The sequence below is a fragment of the Poecilia latipinna genome, unplaced genomic scaffold (genome assembly GCF_001443285.1).
Source record: "Poecilia latipinna isolate Pla-1442-1.1 unplaced genomic scaffold, P_latipinna-1.0 Scaffold284, whole genome shotgun sequence".
NCBI classification, from domain to species: domain Eukaryota; kingdom Metazoa; phylum Chordata; class Actinopteri; order Cyprinodontiformes; family Poeciliidae; genus Poecilia; species Poecilia latipinna.
This window is the reverse complement of record NW_015112900.1, coordinates 509,936-532,881: the sequence shown is the minus strand read 5'-3', so window position 1 is coordinate 532,881 and position 22,946 is coordinate 509,936. Positions and strand designations below refer to the sequence as shown.

At 40.5% G+C, this 22,946-nt stretch overlaps 2 protein-coding genes and 1 non-coding gene across 4 annotated transcripts in view; 2 read left to right on the top strand and 1 right to left on the bottom strand.

Annotated features, from left to right (window-relative positions):
* LOC106948385 (uncharacterized) overlaps positions 1–1,130 on the top strand; it is a 7,028-nt gene extending 5,898 nt beyond the window's left edge. Inside the window, exons 7-8 of the mRNA XM_015034013.1 lie at positions 666–728; positions 852–1,130. Coding sequence (XP_014889499.1) covers positions 666–728; positions 852–941 — 153 coding nt within the window. The 3' untranslated portion in view covers positions 942–1,130. The remainder of the gene's footprint in view (positions 1–665; positions 729–851) is intronic.
* A 577-nt stretch (positions 1,131–1,707) lies between these two features.
* vash2 (vasohibin 2) lies at positions 1,708–22,084 on the top strand. Of its 2 annotated transcripts, none has more exons than XM_015034009.1 (9): positions 1,708–2,025; positions 3,098–3,498; positions 10,561–10,649; positions 10,839–10,895; positions 11,053–11,127; positions 15,226–15,463; positions 15,544–15,687; positions 17,522–17,640; positions 18,962–22,084. In XM_015034009.1, the coding sequence occupies exons 2-9, from the start codon at positions 3,187–3,189 to the stop codon at positions 19,029–19,031; spliced, it is 1,104 nt and encodes a 367-aa protein (XP_014889495.1). In that variant the 5' UTR covers positions 1,708–2,025; positions 3,098–3,186; the 3' UTR covers positions 19,032–22,084. The 2 variants fall into 2 exon arrangements, with proteins under 2 accessions (XP_014889495.1, XP_014889494.1); XM_015034008.1 differs by lacking the exon at positions 1,708–2,025 and adding an exon at positions 2,202–2,415.
* trnat-ugu (transfer RNA threonine (anticodon UGU)) lies at positions 12,980–13,052 on the bottom strand. Its single transcript has one exon. It is a non-coding gene; the product is annotated as a tRNA-Thr (tRNA).
* Positions 22,085–22,946: the final 862 nt, after the last annotated feature.

Sequence of the window (22,946 nt, the reverse complement as noted above, 5' to 3'; positions counted from 1 at the left end):
GCACCAGCACCCCTCCCAACCCCACTGAGGGACAAGGGTGTTCAGAAAATGGATGGATGGATGAATTAAAACATAAACTGTGAGAAAGAGAAATAAAAGCTGTAGAACTTTAGTTGAGACGCCGTCAACTGGGACTCCAACCCTTTGGACATTAGTCAAAACGCCGTTTGACAAGGACTCTAACCTCTCTGACTTTTTTTTTTTTTAAAGATAAAAACATTAAAATCACCAAAACAGTGAGAAAGAGAAAGACATTTTGAAAAAGATTAAAAAAGATAAAAACATTAAAACCTGCACCCCTTTGAGGACTTCAGTTAAATGTTATTTAACTGTCGTTTAACTGGGGCTCTAACCCTTTGGGACTTTAATCAAAAACACCATTTGACAAGAACTCCGACCTATAGGTTTTTAGTTGAAACGCCGTCAACTGGGACTCTAAACCCCGTAGGACTTTAGTTAAACGTCTTTTAACTGGGACATTTTCCGGGGGCCTTTACATCCTCCATTAACTACCCAAAATTTCAGCTTCATGTCTTTCACTTTTATCAAGCTTTTAGGAATAAATTACATGTTCAAAAACACCCATGAAGAGACTTAAAAAAGAACTGGTCTAAATAAATGGAAATGTTGGAATGTTGGAAATCACCTGTCTTGTCTTTGTGTAGGATGAACCTGATGCAACCATCTCTTATGCTTCAATTAACCTCCCAAAGAAGAACAACAATCAGGTACATTATCTGAATATAATGTTATATTTTAAGAAACTGCACAGAATATTCATATAAATCTCTCATTTGTGGGGAATTGTGTTCATATGCAGTCATTTATTTGCTGCACTGTGTTCATTGCAGATTTGGGGAAGTGATGCAGCAGTGACTTACAGCACCGTTAGAACAGGAGTATCGCCTGATCCAAGCCACCTCTATGTTTCTGTTAAATAACCAAACTGGTATTTTGGTTAATTTAAAAGGAAATAACTGGAATAAGATTTTTAAAGCAACCAAAACACAATATATTAACCTTATTTTTAGGGTATAGACTTTGAGGACAATTTCATACATGAGCTATTTCAATTTAAAATGTAAAACTATATTAAAAATGTTGTCTTAAAACAATAAAAATGCTTATCAAGCAAATTAACAATCCTTCTTGTCTTTTGTGACTGTACAGGAAATTTCTGTCCACCAGGGGGAGATGCGGGTCAGGTTATGACTGTCAAAATAGTTCCCCACTGTTTGCAGTTATTGCTAAAGTATTCAATATAAAATGATAAATCAAGCCTGCATGTTTTTGTCATGAAATACTTGAAATTAGAAAAAAAAAAAGATTTTTTTCTGTACATATCTTTTTTCCTTTTGTCTTGACCCAGCCTTCAAATATGTATATCTCTCTTTCACTGTGTGTGTGTTCGCGTGTGTGCGTGCGTGTATATGTGCGTGTGAGTGTGGATGGATGGTGCAGTGTTTGTTTGTTTTTTTTTCATGATAATTAGGTTAATTTATACGAACAGTAAGACAATAACCTCCTGATGCAAAATCAACAGTTACAATCAAGGACTAAAAAAGAACTACATTTGTTGCAGATTTATCACTTGTTGACAAAATCAACCAATCAGAGTGTCTCATCAGTTCCAAATTTGGTAAACGACCGTGTAAGTCCCGCCCCTCTTTGTTAGCTTAACCAATTAGAACTCGCCTAGCTTTGGTAACTGCAGGGTATTCGAGGAGCAGAAGAGCTCGCCAGGTATCCGCTAGAGGAGCTGCGTTATCTCAAGTGATTTAATCATGTGACGGGCTTATTAAGACTTTTACCATGATGAAACCAAATTTCCCGAATAGACAGCGGATAAGGAGGCGATTTAAAGCCTGCTAACGGAAGGCAATGCACAGAGGAGGAGGTTACCCAGATCTGGGCTGGTGGAAGGCAGCGGCCCCTGCAGTGTACTGAGACCAAAGATAGAAGAGCGCAGTCAAGTAAGGAGCGGAACCAACTCAACTTCTGGATGAGAATTTCAGAATAAAAGAGGTACATTTCTTAACCTTACGCCTTGTAGATAATAATTAAGATGTTTATTTAGAACCTTATGTGATGTGTACTACAAATTATTTGCGAGCAAGCTTTAACAATTGTTACGTCATGACAAGAAGATAAATCACGCCGAGATTTTATTTTGAAAGTAAACTTACTGGAATTCCATTTAAAAGACCGTTACTGTTTGAAAACTTGACGACTTTCAAAAAGGGTGAAGTTACAAAGCCTCGGTCCAAAACAAGACTTTCCAGCCTGGAGTGGACACGGTCGCCTTTTTTATGAATGGAACCCACCTCTTCTAGAAAAGGATTTTTTTAGTAAAAATGTAATTTAAAGCTTGGAGGCCGTCGACGGTGTGAAGTCGGAGCCCTTTTGGAAAGAACGGTAGGCTTGGATTAATAACGGTTGGAATATTTCCGCTTATACGGTTCAAGTAAGAAGGAAAAACTGTTGCAGAAATGAACTTTTCTGTATTTTTGTTATCTTACAGCTTAGTAATGTATGCACTTTCTGTCGTTAAGTCAATTTAGTTGCAGTTTCTGTCACTGAAATAATATATACATGCATATTTAATCGTTTTTATATACAGAAAACTCCTCTTAAAACGTTGGTTTTAATACATTTCTGTTAATGGCTTTTATAATGTTGTTTTGTCACCAAAGCTTTGATAACAGTTGTCATTGAATATTAACTATACTATACTATTGGTCAGTTGTTGCTGTCAGAAATAATTTTGCCTTCTAAATGTATTTAAGAAGTTTTTTATTTTATGAGTGGAACATTATGATATTATAAAACCCAATAAAATGTAATTTTTTTAAATACAGTAATGTTATGTTACGGCCAAAGAGGCAAATCCATCTACTTTACTTTTGCTGGCAGTACGGTTAGAAAGCCAGCAGAGAGATGTTGGAGTAGGGGATATGGTGGATATTGCCCTTTATGATGGATCAGCGTGGGTCTTATTCTTACTTTGGGATTCATAAACTTCACCAAGATATATATAGATTATATTCCAGATTTGTTCTCCTAACCTCTTATGTTTTTGTTTTTGCTCTCTCATCAGGTCTGCCTTAACTATGCCAGTATGAACTCTCTGAGAGGCAGCAGGAAGTAGCTGTAGCTGGCTAAGAATCGGCTGTGCTCCTGGGACCGATGACGGGACCCAACTCCCCGAGCCGGACCGGCACCTCATCGGTCAAGTTCAGCAGGCGCGGCCGCTCCAAGAGCACCAGTGCACACTGCCTGCTCCACTGCGGCGCCGGGGAGGAGACCGCCGCCTGCCCCCCCAGTAACTCCCCCGAGGAGGAAGAGAAGAAGGAAGGAGGGGTTCTCTTCTACGTTAATCGGAATGGTTTCCCCATCGAGAGCGTAACCTGGGAGAGGATGTGGTCCCATGTGGCCACCGTCCACCCCGACGGCCAGGAGATGGTGGACCGGATACGGAACGCTGCATACCTGCCAAAAGTAAGCTATCTGGGTTCTGTTCATGATTTATTCCTCTCAGAAAAAACACTGCTAATCAGAAACCTCATTATTTGAAGTTCTACTTCTTCCAAATTGCTACTGTTTTTTTAACTGCAAAACTTAACCCCAGTTTTTAGTTATATAAAAAATTAATAGGATGACCTTCACTTTTTTTCTTATAAGGCATATTCGTTGTCATTATCAAAGCATCTATTCTGGATGGGTCTGTGTCACATGACAGCACTGAGATGTTCAGCATTTACTGAACTGCCTTCTTTAGTAAAAAGCTCTTTATGAAGATGTTTTCCATGCAGCAGCCTGGGGATGTTGTGACACTTCTATGAGGTAATCAGAAGGTTTTTCATTTCCCGATCCACCGTGTTCCATAACAGGCCAAGGTTGAAATACTCACTCTGTCCTGTTCTCACAGCCTGAACCAAACACAGACATTTAACAGAAAATAGTTTCAGCTTCGTTTGCTCCCTCCGACACTTCACTGACACTGAAGATATCTGAGGTTTTCCTGCCTCAGTAACGACTTCCACAAAGTTATAACTGTGACCTGGTTGCACTTCGTTATATTCACTAACCATAAAAAGGCAGGATTTTTGAGTTTAGGAGATGGCCTGAAAATCATCCGAGTTTGGTCAACAGCATATTTCTCGGTGCGTCTCTCATTTCTCTTTCTGTTTTCGACACATTCAGATCTGTCTGAAACAGAGGATTTAGTTTTAGTTAGCATTATAAGATGCAGGTCTGCATCACATGACCTCTACCGTGTTTCTTCTCTCCTCCTGCTGTGAATTCTCAGCGACTTGAGGAATTTCTCTTGGTTTTGTGAGTCAGGGTTTCTGTTGCTGCTGGAGATGGTTGTGCTCGTGTTCACAGCTGGGTGCCTTTAGTGATAACGACGACCCGGTCTCACTCGCAGTTTCACTAATGCACGGTCTGAGGAGTACTCACACAGTTATTCCTCATATTACCATGACAACAAGCGTGCTAAACTGGAGCACCATGCCTGTCAGGTGGCATTAGTTGTTGTCTCCGTGTGATTCTGTGTCACACATGCAGACGTAGCATGGCAGCAGGCTAGAGAAGGCTGCACACGTTCATCATTCTACTGCTGAAATATTACATCAGTCCAGTTAAAGCTTACTTACACAAGTTCATGCTGATTTGGTTAATTAATTATTCAAAATTAAATAAGTTAAATATCATTTACATATCTGTTGGGGATCAGTTTGCAAATGTATCAAAATAAAATGTACATTCTGCATTTCTTTTATTGTCATTACCAGTGGTGGGGACTGCTAATAAAAAGTTAGTTGCGCTTACCATAAATATTAGTTCCACAAATGCTAAAATGTTATATCAACATGGTACGTAGTGAACGCTAATGCTAACGTTCTAGATTCAACCCTATTGATAACAACTTGCAACATGATATACTGCCCTCAACTGGCTGGAATGTGTCATTACATTACACATTGACAGATCTTTCTCTTGTGGTTTCAGTTTTTTAGGTGTTGAGTTTTGCTAACTGCTGCTCATTTTTCCTAACTGACCACAGTAGAGCTTCATGTCGGAAAGCATTGGACATCAGTAGATTTTACAGTGATGCATTCTGGGTACAGAATAAATGTTTTCAAAGTTGGCAAAAGCACTAAGCTAGAAACGAGCTAAGAGTAAGTGTGCCACCGCTGGTCATTGCTAGTTCCATTACTACTTAAATGAATTCTGAACATGTCAACTTCATACCACTTTAAATCAGTTGGTGAAACCATTTCAGATATTTATTTTGTCTTTATTATACATTCTCATATTTTTAAACAAAGTGTGATTAGTTTTCTTCATAATGCTGTTTGCTGTGGATTCAAACTGCAAATCTTCTGAATGGAGAAAACCAAAACTCTGCCTTCATGATATTCATCTTTGTTATGTCTGTCTACCCCTCATGCACCAAAACAGCCCAGATTTTTTCATAATTTCCCAACAGTAATTATCCTGAATGCGTGTTGTTTTCCTGAGAGAGGAGGGAACCTGGAGGTTGTTGTTGTTTCACTCCACTAATTACCCATGTGGTCATTAGTGACCCGGTTGGCTGACGGTACCAAACTCCCAGACTGTGTGATAAGCTGCAGGAGGAATGTGGAGTTTAACAAATTGGTCACATTGCACTTTTTATTTAATTCATCAGACAGTAACAACATTATTCTTTACTAAGACACAAATGTAAGATTTTTATTTGAAACTTGCATCAGAGATTTTCTGCCATTATGTCTGTAAATTGGGCCTGACAGTCACTCTGTTGCTGGCAGTGAGAGCATTTAGTGTTGGATGTAAACTAAGGGGGCTGGGAAACAGCTGTACAGCATCTGGGTGGATGGTGAACAATGGAGATGTCAGTTGGTTTGTTAATGTGCAGCTTGACTCCACTCTGCTGTTGGTGTGTCGATATGTGTGTGTGAAGTGTAAAAGCAGATGGGCTGATTTTCACCTTCAGGCAAAGAGGAAAAAGGATAATAAAGGGATTTCTCTCCTCTTAGGATAATGGCATGTATTGAAGAAAATGTTTTTAAAAGAAGCTGCATTAGATTTCTTTCAGGCTTGTCAATTCAGAAAATTAAAGCGAAAAGAAAGTTGGTAAAACTGTTCCCATTGGTTGACTGTCAAAATGGCCTCCAGTAGGAAGGTTTTCCTGATTTTCCAGTGTTTTGGTCGGCGACCCGCCGCCTCTCTCCGCCCCCTCAGGACCAGTTTGCAGTTTTGGCACAGCAGCTGAATAATCCCTCAAATACGATCTGGGTAGTGGATAATCTCTGGATACCAACTGGACTGCATGAAGGGAAACTAATTTCACTGGATCTGTTTAGTATTACTGCAGTGTTTGGTGTAGTACCAAAACACAAACCTTTAAATAAAGAACTGAACGTACATCTTTAAAATATATGGGATTTATTCTGAAAACCAAAACTATTTAATGAAATACTTTTTGTATCTTTTCACCTGAAAATGTTCAAAACATTTTATAGACAAAGTATTGAAAACAACTGCTGCATTCTTATTGTTTTCTGTTCTGCCAAAAAGTTTAATGCACAGTAAATGTTAATAATGTTTGGGTTTATGCAAACTTCACTTTATTTTAAAGAAATTCAGCGTGAATCAGTAAAATGGGGGGAGGGGAGGTTGAAGCAGTGGTTGGATGCCCCAAAGTATGAATACTGCTGGATATTCAGAAATGAAACCTGTGTTGCTTCATATTTCAGGTTATAAATATTTAATTACAATCATCCGGTCCAGAAAACTCTCCTTTGGCCCACGTTTAACCTCCAGCCTGTTGGCCTGGTTTTACATGTTAAAGCAGGTTGTTACAGTTCTGTTGTGGGTTTTTGAATGAGACGATGCAACTTTCAATAACTTTTAACTTTATTTAAATGACTTCAGCTGTCTGAATACCTCTTATACACACACACACACACACACACAGGGTTCCTGGGGAAATCCCACCGACATCTTAGCAGCAGGAAACCTGACCTGTCCATCTCCCTCCCTCCTTTAGTTGACTTGAATCTTTAATGCTCACACAGAAAATGTGTTTTAGATGGCAGCGAGTGGCAGCTGTCCACAGTGTTATTTACAGCTAATGGAAATGTTTTTTTTAATAATGAGAGAGAAGATTTCTAAAGATACCAGAGAAAATAAACTGCTCAAACTGGAGGATGGAGTTTTCCTGCTTTCTGTACCTCAGGAACTGCACTGTCTGGTTTCATTCAGATTAATTTATTCCTCTCATCACAAGTGTTGATCTTCTTCATTAAATGGTTTAATTTATTTTTGATTATTTAATTTCTGCTGGTGATGAACTCTAAAAGCAGGAAGGTCATTTTTTACTGGTCTTTCTCTTGTTTGGTAGATGTTCATCAGATCCGAGACATTTTAGATTTCTCTTCATTTTCTTTTGTCAGTGCTGCTAGTTTTGGTGCCAGATGTTTTTCTGTCTGCTTTGTTTTTCATGTGTTCATGTTGTTAGATGTTTAAACTGAGCTCACTTGTTCCAACGTTATTATTTTTCCATAATAAAGTAAAACTACTTTCAGTTTTATACCTCAGCGTTTTTGCTTTTGAGGGTTTTTCTTACTGTTAGAAACTGTCTGTTCTTTTCTAGGTGGGAGGACGATGAAGCTGATATGAGGTTAGCTGAGCTGAGGCGACTTTGTCCTTTATCAGCCAGTTTTATCTGGTAGGAAATGTGGATGTCCTGTAACTGAAGAGGATCGTCTGCAGCTTTGCTGTTCGACCACCTTCAGGCACTCGTGGTTCTTCTGATCCATACTTGTCAAAATACAGGTCATTTTCTGCTGAATCTTGTTACAAATAACTGCATGAAAAACTGGACTTTATTATCTGCCCTGATTGTTTTTGCAGTTTTCTGTTTATTGCCACATCTTCTTATCTTAGAAAGGATCCTACATCTGAGATGCATCAATCAAATATTAATATCTGTATTGGTCCAATATCAAAAAAAATTCTAGGTCGGATATCAGTGCTAATGTACCTGATTCATAAGGGCAGATCTATTCAGTCTAATTCTACGCTTTGTGCTCTGAGTCATGTTATGTTTTATCATTTATTTTGGATTATATTTAAAATTCCTCATTGCACCTTCTGAACCATTTGAAAGAATTGTTGCAGTTTATTTTTACATGCTGAACCAAGGCAGCCAACATATTTTTGTCACTTTTAGTTTCTTTATTATTTATTTTACTGATCTGGTCCTAATTGCACTGACTGAACAAATGAAAGTTCTGTTGTTTTTACATGTTTGATCAAACTTGTGAAGTTATTGGTGTTTTAAAGTGTGCTGTGTTGGTGCAGAGTTATCAAATTAATTTGTAATTCAGCACATTTATGTCTATGATTTAAAAAAAGGTTTTATTCTAGTTTATCTAGACAACATTTTAAGCACAGTTGACTCATTTATTTTCCTGCACTGCTGGCTTGGAGTATGATGGACTTTAGGTGCTATTCAGACATGTTCCAGGTTGTCTTCCACAAAAATAGCGCTGAGTTTGTAGATACAGCTAGCATGAAACGTTTTGTTTACAGTTTCTAGATGTCTGCTCAGCCCGTGTAGAGCTGGAGAGAGGGAGGAGCAGGAGACAGGATGTCACAGCAGAGGGTGGACATGAGGGGAGGAGATGGAGGCCAAACCAGAGAAGGAAATCTGTAGAGAAGGTTTGAGGTAATAACAGAGAAGTCAGATGAAGGGTGGACAAGAAACCAGAGGAGGCGGTTCCAGATGGGCTGAGCAGACAGATTAATTACCAGGATAACTGGCTGTGAATCGATGCTCATTCTGCTCTCAGATTACGGCTTCTCACTGCTCTGAATATAATACAACAAGAGATAAAAAATAATGACCTGAGAAAGATGGCGGTCGTTACTGAAAGTGAGGATAAAGAAGAGCTCTGTTGCTGAAGCCTCTGAGCCTCAGCGTGTCAGCCTGCCCAGCCAGTGAGGAGGTTTGACTGCTGAGGGGATTTCACTTCCAGATTATGTGGCTGTTAAAAAGCACGATATGCTGCTGCTGGCCGGCTGACGAGATGAATGGCCAGTTGGCAGATCGTCTTCCTCTGAGCTGCTGACTGACGGATTGCCTGATTAGTCTGTCTGTTTTCGGGCTAATCGTCTACTTGCCTGTAGTAAATTAGCAGTTAAGTGGCTAAATAACTGCTGTGCATGATTCAGGGAGCTGTTATCGTACAAGAGTGTTTTACCCAGTAAGGATGCAGTCATTGTGGTGTAGTCCTGCTATCCCTCCCTTCCATTCTCTGTTCCTGCCTGAAATAGAAAGCAGGAAGAAACAGGAAGTGATAGTTCTGGTGCTCACTCTTCCGTTGTGCACGCACGAGCCCAGCTTTTACTGAGTTTGAGACTCACAGGAAACGTTGGTCTGTGTTTCAGCCTGAGTCACTCTGCTGAAATATCCGTGGCCTCTTCACATGTGTGACTGCTGAGAAGTGGTTCCTGTTGAGGTGAACCAGCTGCAGAATCAGCAGTGATCTTTATCTCTGGAACGTGTCGCTTCAAAGCGGTGTGGGTTTCCTGTTGGCGTCGGGTCGGCCACAAAACACCCAGACTTCTCTTCTCCTTTTTTTACTCGGCTGTATAAAGAACAACTGTGCTGTGAATTTATACCAAAGATCTCATAAACTAGTGAAAAGTTTAAACAACCTGTTCCTTACTGTTGAGTCTGGGTCCCGTTATCATTATGCTTGTAGACTTTGGTTTTTCCTGAATAGACTGCAGTCCGTAAGTGCTTAGATGATTTGAAAGGTATTTAAAGTAGCTTGAATGTAGGTTCACTTCTCTGCTGGTTCTGCTAATAAACACAACTTGGATGCAAAAGTTTGTCCAGTTTTAGCTTCACTCTGTTTGGTTCTCCATCGTGAGATTTGATTGGTTGTTTCTAAAACTCTGCATGGCCCCTGGTTACCTGAATGGGTCCCACCGTTCTTCATCAGCAGCACTCAGATCTACTGACCAGATGGAAATCCATCAAACCAAACTGAAAAGCAGGAGTGACCTTTGCTTTGCAGTAGCAGGACTGGAGCAGTTTGCTAATGAAGAACACTCACAGATTCGACGGCTTTATAAACCTCCTAAAACCCAACTTTGCTCTTTCCCTTTCAGTTCTTGTGGTGCTTGGACATCCTCAGGTGACCTTATTCTGTTTAATTTGTTCTTATAAATGTTGAATAGTTATACAAACTATTTAATTAACATCCAATTTTTGCATTGTTTTTTTATGTTTGTTTCTTTTTCATATTTTTGTTCAGCACTGATGTCCAATTAGCATAACTTTATGTGATTTATAAAAAACTGTTGATGACATAAACGTGTTTGACAGAATGAAGAAGAGTCCTGGTTAGACTGGTTCTGATGACGCAGGCAGATTGTTTTATGATGTACTAAAACATCGTTTTGAGGCTCTGAAAGTTTCCAGATGTTATTTACTGTAAGCATTTGACAATGTTTGTTTTGTGTTTTTTTGTTTCCCAGCCTACTGTTCCCTCCATTCCAACCTTCAAGCCATCCATGTCAGCCCCTGATTGGCTGGTGGCCGTCCAGAACTACATGAAGGCTCTGCAGTATCCTTTACAACAAACACATTTAATCATCCTTAACAGCACGTTAGTAACGGAGCCCCACATTTCAGGTGAAGTTTCTAAACTAAATGGAATGATCAGATACTGATATTACTGACAAAAGTGCTGCTGCAGACCAAAACGCATTGTGAAAGTGTTTTAAAGCCCTGTTGCCCTTAACGTTTGTGTTAGGTACAACCACACTGGAACCCAGTTTTTTGAGATTAAGAAGAGCCGCCCGCTGTGTGGGTGAGTGGATGCTGTAAAAATACCATTAAATGTTTAGAGATGAACACAATTCAGCATCATGAGTTCCCCATGAAGCCCTGGAGCGTCGCCTCCTGTTTGCTCTTCATGCGTTTTTCTTCTCATCGTTCCTGCGTCTCCGCTCCTCCCTCCTCTGCAGGTTGATGGAAACAGCGAGGGAGATGATCAGGGAGTCTCTACCAATCAAATGCCTGGAAGCCGTCATCCTGGGAGTGTATCCTTTCAGCTCTGCACTGTTCCTCTGCTGTGTCTGAGTAAAAAAATAAATCAATCAAACTTTCACCTCTAAAGTACTAATGCCCCAAAACATCGACCCCCTCTCTCGCTCTGTGGCGTTGCCTGGCAACAGGAACACTTCAAAGTTTCTTCCCCCTTGGCTCGCTCTCGCAGCTTAGCATCATCCTGAGCACTCCAGTTTGAGGTCAGCTGTGTCATTTTTAGGAGGTTTGGCGTCCATGTTTCCCCCAACAGTTCTTATCTGGCTGGTTTTACTTTTAGATGTTAAAATTATTGTCTGAATCAGTCTCGATAGAACATGGATTCAGGTTCTGTATTGCCTGGATTTGATCCTGAACCTTTCTGGTCTCCAGTCAGACCCGGCTTCTTTCATTCTTTATTTGGTTGATAATTATAATAAATAGGGACGGTGTCTGCCCCGCTTGGATTTCTGCCTGTTTCTACTTTCTGTGTCAGAAAAGACAACTCTTATTTGAGTTGTAACAGAATCAATGATTCAGTTATATTAAATAATTTACACACAAATATTTTTAAAGTTTCTGCTGCTTAATAACAGCTTAAAGCTATTTTAACCACAGATTAGTTCAGTGTTACTTTTTAATGCTAAATGTGTGGATGGAACATCTGTTGTGCTCAGTAGGGCTGAAACAATCAATTGGATTAATTGTGATGAATCAATTATTGAAATAATTGTCAACTAATTTAGTAACTGATCAATCTTTAGGACTCAAAAAAGGCTGTTTGCTGAAAAAACACTGGCAGAGCAATAACTAAATCAAAACTGTCCAAAATAATTTTACATTTTGCTGTTGAGATAAAAAAAAGCTTTGTATGTAAATATATATTTAGAAAGTGGAATATTTTCCACTTTACTTGGTTCTAATGCTGTAAAAAAGTCTCAGTTTTAAGCACCTTTTGCTGTTACCGTATGTTCCAGTTTATGAGGCCCACTTTTTTTCATAGTTTGGTTGCTCCTGTGACTTAAAGTACAGGAAATACGGTAACTGGCTAATCCAGAAATAGTCATCCTATCAAATCTACAGTGTTGATGTTCAGTTGAGCAGAAAAAAACTGAGCTTTTCACATGTTGATGTGTATTTTTACTGCTGCTTTTGCTACAAATGATCAAGTGTTCACTAAAGGAGTGCTGTTGTTACATTTATTTTGTTAAAAAGAAATTTAATTATTTGGTTATTTGCATCTTTTAATGTGTTTCTAATATTGTATAAAAAGGCTTATGTGGTTAAATGGAAAATCTGCAGGATGTGCTAAATGTTTTTTTTTTTGTCTGATCAATCAGATTTAGAAATGACTAAAACCATTGTTATTTGCAGCCCCAGTTCTCAGCCTCTTTAAATCCACACATGCTGCCAGTAGGATATCAGTGATTGTCTCTGGTGTGTTGGCTCTGCTTGCTGCATCCAAACAGATGGTGTGTGAGGATTTTGGCAAAAGGTGGGTTGCGTTCAAGGTCTCCATCGATGTCGGCCTGAATTCCCCTGAACATGTTTTACTGAAACCTGTAAAGGTTTGGTGCCATTTGAGGTGACTTTGGTCTGTCAGGAGGACAAACGTCTCTCAGGATAAATGTTTCCAGTGTTGATCCTGCAGGCTGTCATGGCGACTCTGTCATGCTGGCAGCTGACAGTGACTGTAACGAAGGGTGGCTTTGGTCTGCAAACAGCAGGAGGTGAAGCTGGAAGGACAGACAAAACAGCAAAACGGCAAATATTCAGAGGGAGTGAATGGGAAAGAGGTCGGCAAGTTCACAGTTTAACTTGCCTAATCTAAAAAGAATAAAGTTTTACTGTCGAGGGAAAATGAAGTTCAGGCCCCAGCGAGATTTGAACTCGCGACCCCTGGTTTACAAGACCAGTGCTCTAACCACTGAGCTATAGGGCCTCACCTGAGCAGACAGGCTGATCAGAGGACATTTCAATGACAACCTTGGAATGATGACACACCCTCACTCAGTGCCATGGCGACACACCCTGCCTCAGCGTCATGGCAACACACCAGGCCAACCAGTCGGCTCCTCCCCCACCTGGATTCCTCAGCTCATCAGCACAAATTCGGTACAAGAACGCTGAGTCGCCTATTATTAAACTGGATCTGCATAGCTTTATCTACAGGTTATGTCTCTAAACATTACAATAACAGGGTTTCTATAGCTTTTATTTGAAATAAATAACTTGCATGATAATAAAATCAGCTCCTGCAGCGAGTTGTGGGAAGAAGAACATCTGTTGTAGCTTGTGGCATTTGGTTCTGTCAGTTCGGCTGCATCTGTGAGGACAGCGATCCGAGGTTCCTCCAGGATCCACAGGGTTCATTCTGGGCCGCAGCGGCTCTCTCTCTGGGTGTGTGTGTGTGTGTGTGTGTGTGTGTGTGTGTGTGTCTGGTGCATATGTCTTATTGTGTTAGCTGGCACAGATAAGACATGCAGGCCATAGTAGCGGTGCAGCTCTGCTTGAATCTCAGTACTTGTTGTGGTTGGAGGTGAAGAATCACAACATGGAGGCTGTTTAGTTTGTATTATTGAGTTTTAAGTCATGAAAGACTCTTTGTCATCTGCAGCCACAAAGCTCCCCGTTTACCATCAAACGTTCCCTGAGCTGCTATTCAGCCTCAGGTTTGTTTGATTAAAGAGACTGGAGGAGACGGCCTCTCCTGCTGTTTCATCCTTTTTAGTTCAACCTTTTCTAAGGGAGAAACCAGAGTCTGAACGAGACGTGGAAAAGAAACCAAAGCGTCTCAGGATGTGACCTGACCTCAGCCATTAAATAGAACTGATCTGGGGTCAGGCTCTGAGGCCTTCCTGTTATCAGGTTAGAGCTTGTCCTCTAACTGAGATCAGGAAGCTTCCTGTAGTTCTGCTCTGTCTCCGTCTGCAGAGCTTTAAAGCTTCATTTTGTGCATCATGCAGAACACAGAAAACATTCAACATCTGCAATATTCAAGATGCAGAAACAATTAAATGTTACCTCTGATAATGATGGAGGTGTTGAAATTTACTGGGCCAGTTTTTAGTCTTTTAGGTTGAGTCATTTTTTTAGTTATTTTATTTATCTTCATGACTCCTCGTATGTGAGTGTGTGTGTTACTTTACAGTAATGAGGACACACAGATGTGAGGTTGGTCCAGTTTTCTGGAAGGTCTTACAAATATTGAAGCATCCTGACTGATGAAAGCTTTGACCAATCATAAGCCTCCATGGTTTAAACCAAGCAGTTGATTGGCTACCAGTTGGTCCAGATTCTTCTGAGTGTGTTGGTACGGTTGGAGCTGAGCTGCTGTTTGTCTTAATGCTGTAACTATTTCTCTTCATCGTTAAATTATTATGGAATAAACTTGTATGTTTAGTTTCAGGTTGATGGATTTTATTTGTGCTCAGATGTTGGAAATTCACGAGCATTTTTAAAACAGAAATGTGAACTTAATGAGAAGTATGATTGTATTTCAGAACTTGTTCTTTTAGTTGAAAACAACTAAATAGGATGAAACTCATCGTTATCTGTTCGTACAGCAACGGCATCCAGCAGCATAGAAGTCGGTAAATCTCTGCTTTTTCCCATATTCCCAACCTGAACACACTCCTTAACCTTAAGGCAGTCTCTTTGGTTGGGAAGTCAGAAATTCCTACTTCTGAGAACAAATAACTCACCGTCACTAAAACCTTAACGTTGCTCATTTAGGAACTCCTGGAAGCCGAGTTTCTAGTTTTAGGTGCAGAAAAGGAGAAGATGGAAAATGTATGGAGGCTGACAGAGAAAAGGAAGGAAGTGAAGATCATGAGACGAGTAATCAAATCATGTGTCAGCTGGTCCATGAGTGTGTAGGTTTCAGGTTATGTGTTTAAACAGAATAAAACACAACGAGAGGAGGAGCTTCCTGAACAGCTCTGGCTCTTTGACCTTCACTGTTTACACAGAGGCTCTTTATCCCATCAGAGTGAATAGAATTAGCCACAGAGGAAGCTGCTTTGGTCCAAACAAACACGTTCAGTTCCAGGTTTCTGTCAGTGTGTGGATGATTCCTCCAGTCAAACGTTTCCTTAGCCGCCGCTGCTGCTCAGCTATCTGACCAATGGCCTCGCGTCTCTGGAGCGCTTCCCCATCAGCTTCAAGACCCAGTTTTCAGGTCACTGCTTCCACCACGTGGTTCTGGGCGTCTACTGCAACGGTCGCTACGGATCGCTGGGCATGAGCCGGCGCCCGGACCTGATGGACAAACCGCTGAGCCACCGGACATTGGGCGAGCTGGTGGCCGAGTTCGAGAGCTCCTACAAGAGATACCAGCACACTCTGAAGAAGGTAGAGGAGGAAACGTGGAGCTGAGCAGAGCCAGCGCTGCCAGCGGTCCGCCTCTAACCTCTTCTGTCCGTCTCTCCCAGGTGAAGATTGGGTTGTACGTGCCTCACGACCCCCATGTCTTTCAGCCAATCGAATGGAAGTATTTGGTGCTGAACACGACCCGACTCGGAGCTCAGGAGATGAGGAAGGACCTGGAGAAACACGGCCGGGACATGAGGATGAAGGTTTGTCTCATCAGCACACAGATAGTTGAACTTAATGCCTTCTACAAAAGTTTTCATTTTATTGCATTAAAATAAAGAACATTGTTGTGTTTTATTGGGATTGTATGAGGCAGATTAACTCCAAGCAGCACCTAAAGTGGATCAGATGGAAAATGATTCACAGTTCTCACTTTTTGTATTCAAGGCCAGAAACAGAACATCTGCATTTATACTGAGGTTTTATTACAATCCAGCACCGACTAGTTCACCTCTACAGGCTGTTGAAGGGGCCGAATACAACTGCATGCCACACTTTCCAGATCTTTATTTGAAAACTTACAAAACATTAAAAAAAGATATTCAATCAGTATTATTGTTCAGAATAAACTAAACTTTATTCTAAATTAAAATCTTCAAAATAAACCAGTTTGTTCAGAAACTAAACCAGACGGAGCCCAGAATAAATCTGTTTGGATGGATGGTCTACACAAAGTAAGCAGGATATGTGACATGGGGGACCGTGGCCACACGGCAGGAAGACGTTCTGTCTGCAGGGATCTAATCACAGGACAGCCGTGACCTTTTCTGTTTTTCTTTGGAAATAAACTTTATAATCACCTGCTTGTCAGAACATGTTTCTGTTTGTTCACTGACCTTCATCTGGTTCTCATCTCCATACCGAAAATGAAAGTTTGTAATTAAACTCAACCTTTAATATTATTTAGCTCCTTTCAGGTGGAAAAGGACATTTTTCATGAGATCATGGATGAATGTTGCTTCCTTTGGGCTGAAGGTGGGATACGACCAGTCGGGGATTATTTGGGTCGTGATGAGGAAGGAAGGGGCAGAAAACCAGGCTGTGTGACGATGAATGATTCATGAGCTGAATCTGTGATTCTAGATGTTTCTGTTTAAGGTTTAAATCCCATGAAGAAGAACGGGAGTCGAACAGAGGCTGCTGGTGTCCAGTTAGATGATATGTAGGTCAGGGACTCGCAGCTGTCACACACACGCTCACACTAATGGTGTCACACGTTAACACACAAACACACACCTGAGTCAGCTGTGCTGCAGACTATATGAACTTATTAAAGACAGGCTGTGTGTGTGACCAATCAGCAGACAGAACTGGGAACTGAGGCTGATTTTTACTGGAGTTAAATGTCAGGATTAACATCTGATTATAATCAGTTCATGGAGTTCAGAGATTCTATAGATTTTACTTCCAGATTTTACTTGAACCATAAAGGAGACACAAAAGTATTAAGATAGACATGTTTGGTGGTTATAGAGTTAATATCAACTCATTAAAAATGGTTCAGCAGGCTCATCGTTTAGCAGAAACAGGAAAGTTTCTGAAGAAAACGACATACATTTCATTTTGTCTCGGCTCATTTTCCCTGCCTGGTTCTGCAGCAGCTGTTGATCATAGTTTCCTTTCTTTAAAATGCCAGGAGGTCAGCTCAGAGCTCCATCCAATCAGCTGCTGTTTTATTCATTCAGTCATTTTTCTAACGACATTCACCAATCTGCAAGCCTTATAAAGCTTTGACCTTTTGACCCTAGCCACATCTGATTTCTCTTTAAGACCAAACAGAGAAATATTTCTGCATTCTGAATGTAAATGGATGAACATGTATTGCTCTTTTCCAGTCATTTTTGACAACTCAACTCAAATAAATGGCTCTCCACTTCCTCTGAATTTATTTTGATATTTTTACTGAAACTGGAAATGTCTCCGTGTGAACTCTGGTCCTTCCCTCTGCAGGTCTGTGTGTCTGTCAGCAAGGCTGAAGCAGTGATGACTGATGAGTTTTTGTTTTTAAAATAATTATTATAAAACAAACTTTTCTAGATCCTGAAATCCTCCATCGCTCAGTCACCAATCAAGGAGCGCAGCAGAGGAAAGTCCTTATCGCCACGGCGACGGCCAGCCAGCCCTCAGCGACGGACCGCACACCGCAGAGACAAATCGTAAGTGATTGTTCCTGAAGCAGACGGAGTGTGTGTGTGTGTGTGTGTGTGGTTCAGATTTGCTGAAGCTGAAGCAGCTTCAACTCTGAAGTGACTCAACCTCAACTGAAACACTGCTGCCTGCTGGGGCCAGCCAGGGGTCAGGCTGAGGTCAGGCTGAGGTCAGCCAGAGATCAGACGTCTTTCTAGTTTCTGTGTTTGGCAGCTGAAGCAGCTCCAGCACTCAGGAGAGATCATCTCAAATTAGGAGACATGGACACACAGCTCAGCATCGTCGCCATGGAGACAGATCCAGAAACACTCGGCCATAAAACATCAATTTTCAGGTCTAACTGAAGACTTTATGGCCAGTTTGATTGGAAAGGTTTCCCTGTAGAAGGAAGAGAATGAGTGCTGGAAATATGTTACTGAATCTGAAGGCTGGGTTACTGTTGAGAACCAGGCGACTGGAGCGTGTTGGTCCCTCAGAGGGAGATGCTGAGCCTGTTTGTCAGTCAGGATGTAACAGAATCTGACCGGGCCGACAGCTGCAGCTCAGCGGCACCAGAATTAGTCACTGAGCCGTTGTTACCACGAGGCACGGCGCCCTGACAGCAGGCTGTACACGGTGGCTATATACCAATCAGTCCATTGTGTTGCTGATCATCACAACTGGATGAACAACAAAGAGTTAAAAATCAGGGCAAATGTCAACAAAATCTGAATGACTTTAAGAAACGGGGAAAAACTGGCATCTGATTGTTTTTCTTTTTTCTGCTCATTAAATGCATCAAAGCTGAAAATCAGTTTGATTCATCAATACATCATAATCAGTCTGTTCTTTAATAATTCATTTTGAGTTTAGTGAGAATCAGTAAAGATTAGTAACATGTCAGCAGATGTTTCAATGGGATTTTCTCTGTTCTTTTTCCCTTTTATGGCCTTTTTTTATATTTGATTATTAAATTAAAACAGTTTAGAGAGAAGAGCTGCTGTGTGTTTTAGTCAGTAGAATTAGATGAACAGAAGTCTGCATCAGTGAAAACTCAATTGGTACATCTAACATTTCCTGTCTGTAAAGCTGTTGTTTCCTTCTGTGGGATGTGGAAATTTATGGAAAATGAGGGAAAAAAACACAGTTTTCAACTTCATGATGGAAAAAATGCCTCTAAAACAACATCACTAGCATTTTAGAGTTTCTGTTTAGTCTGGAGTTTGGAAACAGACTTTTTTTTCAGTACAGCATCACAAAGTGTCAGGGTGTTAAACTGCTGTCGCCCGTTAGCAGTTAGCATCTCTGCTAGCGGTCAGCTGGAGTTCAGCTTCTTCTTCTCTCTTTTAGGCCGGCCCCAGTGGAGAGGAAACCTCTGGAGCTCAGCACCCTTAGTGACGGTTACCAGATCCGTATCTGATGAACCCCCCTGCCCTTTGACCCCGCCCCGCCCTCTCTCAGCCTGGGGTCTACCTACTGTCATCACCGCCATGGACCAGGTCACTGCATCTGCGTCCGGCTCAGATCAGAAGTAAAGTAGTTTTGGACATAATCTGGTAGCCATTCATTCCTCACAGGAAGCTCGTCTAGGTCACTTCCTGTCATGTAGCTGAAGGCCTGCCTCTGAGGCAGCAGTTAGAGCTGAGCCGTCTGGCTGGGGGCGGTCCTGTCTTAAAGGGGCGGTCCTTTCTTAAAGGGGTGGGTTTAAAGAAGAAACATGGCTGAATTTGAGTTTTTCTACATGAAAGATTCTCAGAACGGTTTTCTGACCTCAGATTTAAAACGTCTCTCCAGGAGTTGGACCAAAAATTAAACTAAACAAATAACAAAACTTTGAAGATAATGGAATTCAAAACCAACAGGAGTCCAAATAATCTGGCTAAACACACTTTGATATGCAGAATGCATTAATCACTGTAGGCAAGGCAGGTTAGATTAGGAGAGCATGTTGGATGAATTATGCAAAAAGAACTAAAGAGTCAATATAGAGCAGAATAGAAAGAGGAGGAAGATGAAGATGGAGTGATAGAAAAAGATGGATTATCAGAGCGCAGAAGCTGTTGATGCAAATCAGAAGATTTGACCTTTAAATGATTTCAGCTTCACTTTCTGCAAAGTTAAGAAGAAATTAGCTTTTTATGTTCGGAGCCAAATATTTTTACCTCTAAAGGTTCTGCATGGGAAGGAGAGGATGATGAAGCTGGTCATGGTGAAAAGGTCAAAGTTTATTTTCCAACCTGTTTCACCAACGGCTGGAAAGTGAACAGATTGAGGTTCAGAGGAACCAAACAGGAAGTGATGTATCTTTGTGTTGTGGTCAGCTAACATGTTTATGAATCCATAAAGTTTCATTTTTGAAGGTAGATCTCTGTAACGGAGGAGAGAGAGCTGATCCCAGAGAAACTCAGAGCGGTGTCCAGTTAGTAATGTTTGCACTGATTCACACACCTGTGTGTGTGTGTGTGTGTGTGTGTGTGTGTGAAGGAGGGTCTGAACGGTCCAGTCAGGTCGAGTCTGGCCAGATGTTTGGGTTCTCCTGTCGAGGCCTTCCACCAATCACAGCACAGAAGCTTGGAAATCAGTTTTATTTCATCAAAACGTTCTTGTTAACATGTTAGCATGTTAGCACGTTAGCATGTTAGCATGTTAACATGTTAACATTACTTGCATATCAGATCCAGAAGTTAAAGTTCATTCAGTTCACATCAGAAAGTCGCTTCCTTCAAGGCTTAATTTAATAAACTAATGAAATGGAGTCGACCTGTTTGACCTCAGAGTCTGACCCCAGATCAGTTCTAATGGATGAATCACTGAACTGATCATTTATCTTACTGTAATGAACTTGATATCTAGACTTTGAATAGGCCGCACCTTTATTTCTTTTCGTCCATCCTGTTGATAGATTTGTTGCTGTTTGGGTCGTTGTCCTGCTGATGACCCGGTTCTGATCAGGTGGGCTTAACTCCAGAACATTTAAGTCACATGGAAGGGTGTACTTAGTTTTTGTCATGACTGAACTGTTGATTATAATTAATTATAATCGTTTTTTCCCTTGACTTTATTAGCTCAACAAACTAGATTATGTTTCAATTTGAAAAAACCCTCATCTTTCAAGATAAACATATCCATAAAACATTTATGTGTATATATATATATATATATATATATATATATATATATATATATATATATATTTTGCATCATGGTTGCATAAATTGATTGAAGGATTTTCCTTTGAATGTTTCACATCATGTTTTTCCATCAGAACCAGTGCATATAGTTGCCAACAGAAACATTTAAAGCTAAAAGCTAAAGCTATGCAGCAGCTGTTAGCAGAGACAACACAAAAACCAAGTCTTCCTCAGCGACTGTTTCCTGTCTGAACAAACGTTCAGATTCATTCTGAGCTTTTATGTCGGTGCTGTTAACAAACTGAGACGTTTCTACACGTTTCTGATGTAGATCTGGGACTCAGCAGCAAACCAGCGAAATGATCCTGTTTCTACTGCGGCTTCTCTTTAAAAGCCTCGTGTCTTTTAGCGTAAAGAAGCACACAGAAATGTTACGTTTTGAAAAGTTCCACGTCTTTTACTTTTCTGCGTGAAGCAGCTTCAAAAGTTTCTGAATGTTTTCTTTTGTGTTTGACTCAAGTCTGTTTAGGATATTTGCTTTGATTGTACTCTGATTTTGAATGAAACTCTTTTGTTGCAAAAAGAAACACTTTGTGGTTGTAGCCAGTGTTTCATCTGCAGCCTTTCAGTTGTTCGTTTCTCAGCTCCTGCTGCTTCATCAGCCTCTGATGCCAGCATGACAACAACCAGCTACATGCCGCAGGAGGACGGCTTGTTCCAGCTTTAAACCAGGACAGATCCACAGCTCTAACTCCTATTAACTGTAAGACATGAGACTGGCTGACCAAACAAAGCTTTTTATTAAAAAGATGCACAACTTCATGAAAAAAAAAAAGATTTCAAACTATCTCTTAAAGAAATCAAACTCAGAAATCATATCCAGCATTACCAGTGCCTCAGCAGTGTGTTAACAAATCAAATTTAAATTTGATTTTTATTTTGTTTTATTTTTCATTATGGGTGCAAAAAAATGTTTACTTTAAATATTCTCTTCATGTTGGACTGAAGTAGCTTCTTCATGCCTGACTCTGGAGTCGGCCTTTAATAACGCTCCAGTTCGACGTGACGAAGCAGGCATCTGCATGTGTGTGTACACCTCAAACCCTCCACCGCCTCTAAATATAATCAAACACCCATAAAGTCTGACGGACTGAAGAGCTTTGAAAACAAGAGTTTTGTGGGTTTTTACTGAGTTTCCTGTGTCGTTTTGTACTCTGGAGATAAATAAGCAAAAATGTGAAACCTGGTAATTTGTTCCTCTCCTACTGTTTCATCAACTGTTTTTATCTCCAAATGTAGCAGCATGTGTTGTTTTAATAAAAAAATAAATCTATGTTTTTCAGCAGGTGTTCCTCGTTTGTATGTAGACGGTTTCAGAACAACATGTTCCTCTACTTCTGTTTATTTCAGCTTCTTTGTATCTTTTACAGATTTCATAAAATCCCTCACATTATGCTCAATCTTTAGAATAAAACACCGGCTCACCAACACTATAATATATCCTTTCTTCCAACTCTTTACTTATTTTAGTGAATGTAATTACTATTGATGAGTCTGTGAAGAAAAGGTTACATCTGAGTTAAATGTTTACTTACTTGTGATGAGGAAACTCTAAATTTACTTTTAAAAAAATGAACTAAGCAGCAAAGTTTGTCAAAATTAACAGGAGAGAAATCCAGTCAGAAAACGCCAACACTGCGCTGCGCCGTGTCCTGGCTTCTGATAAAATAATCAGCTTATGTCAAACTGCAGATGTGAGCGTGTTCCAGAGAGGCTCATGGAGGCCGCAGACTTACAGAAATAATCCCTCAATTCTCATCTCTGCTCCGTTTTAAGGATTTAGAGGCAGGAAGGTTTACCTTGCTGTGTGTCAGCAGCCTGAATGTGATGTTTGATGCAGAGGGGGGGGCTCTTATGTAAAGATGACAAGTCCCTCAGACCAATGAATGAATGAATATACTTTATTAATCCAATACTTCAGTACAACCCGTCCAAAACTACAAACTTCAGACATTTAGATCAATGACTGAAGTTGCATCTCTTCCCCCAGAGTGAAGGCGGCACAATTAAAGTCTGAAGTTTTAATCTGGTTAAAATTCACAGCAGATTCTCTTCACCTTTATATAAATATCTAAGAATCCACAAATCACTAAGAAGAAAGATACACAAATTAATCACACTATAGACCTGCTGTAAAAAATGTG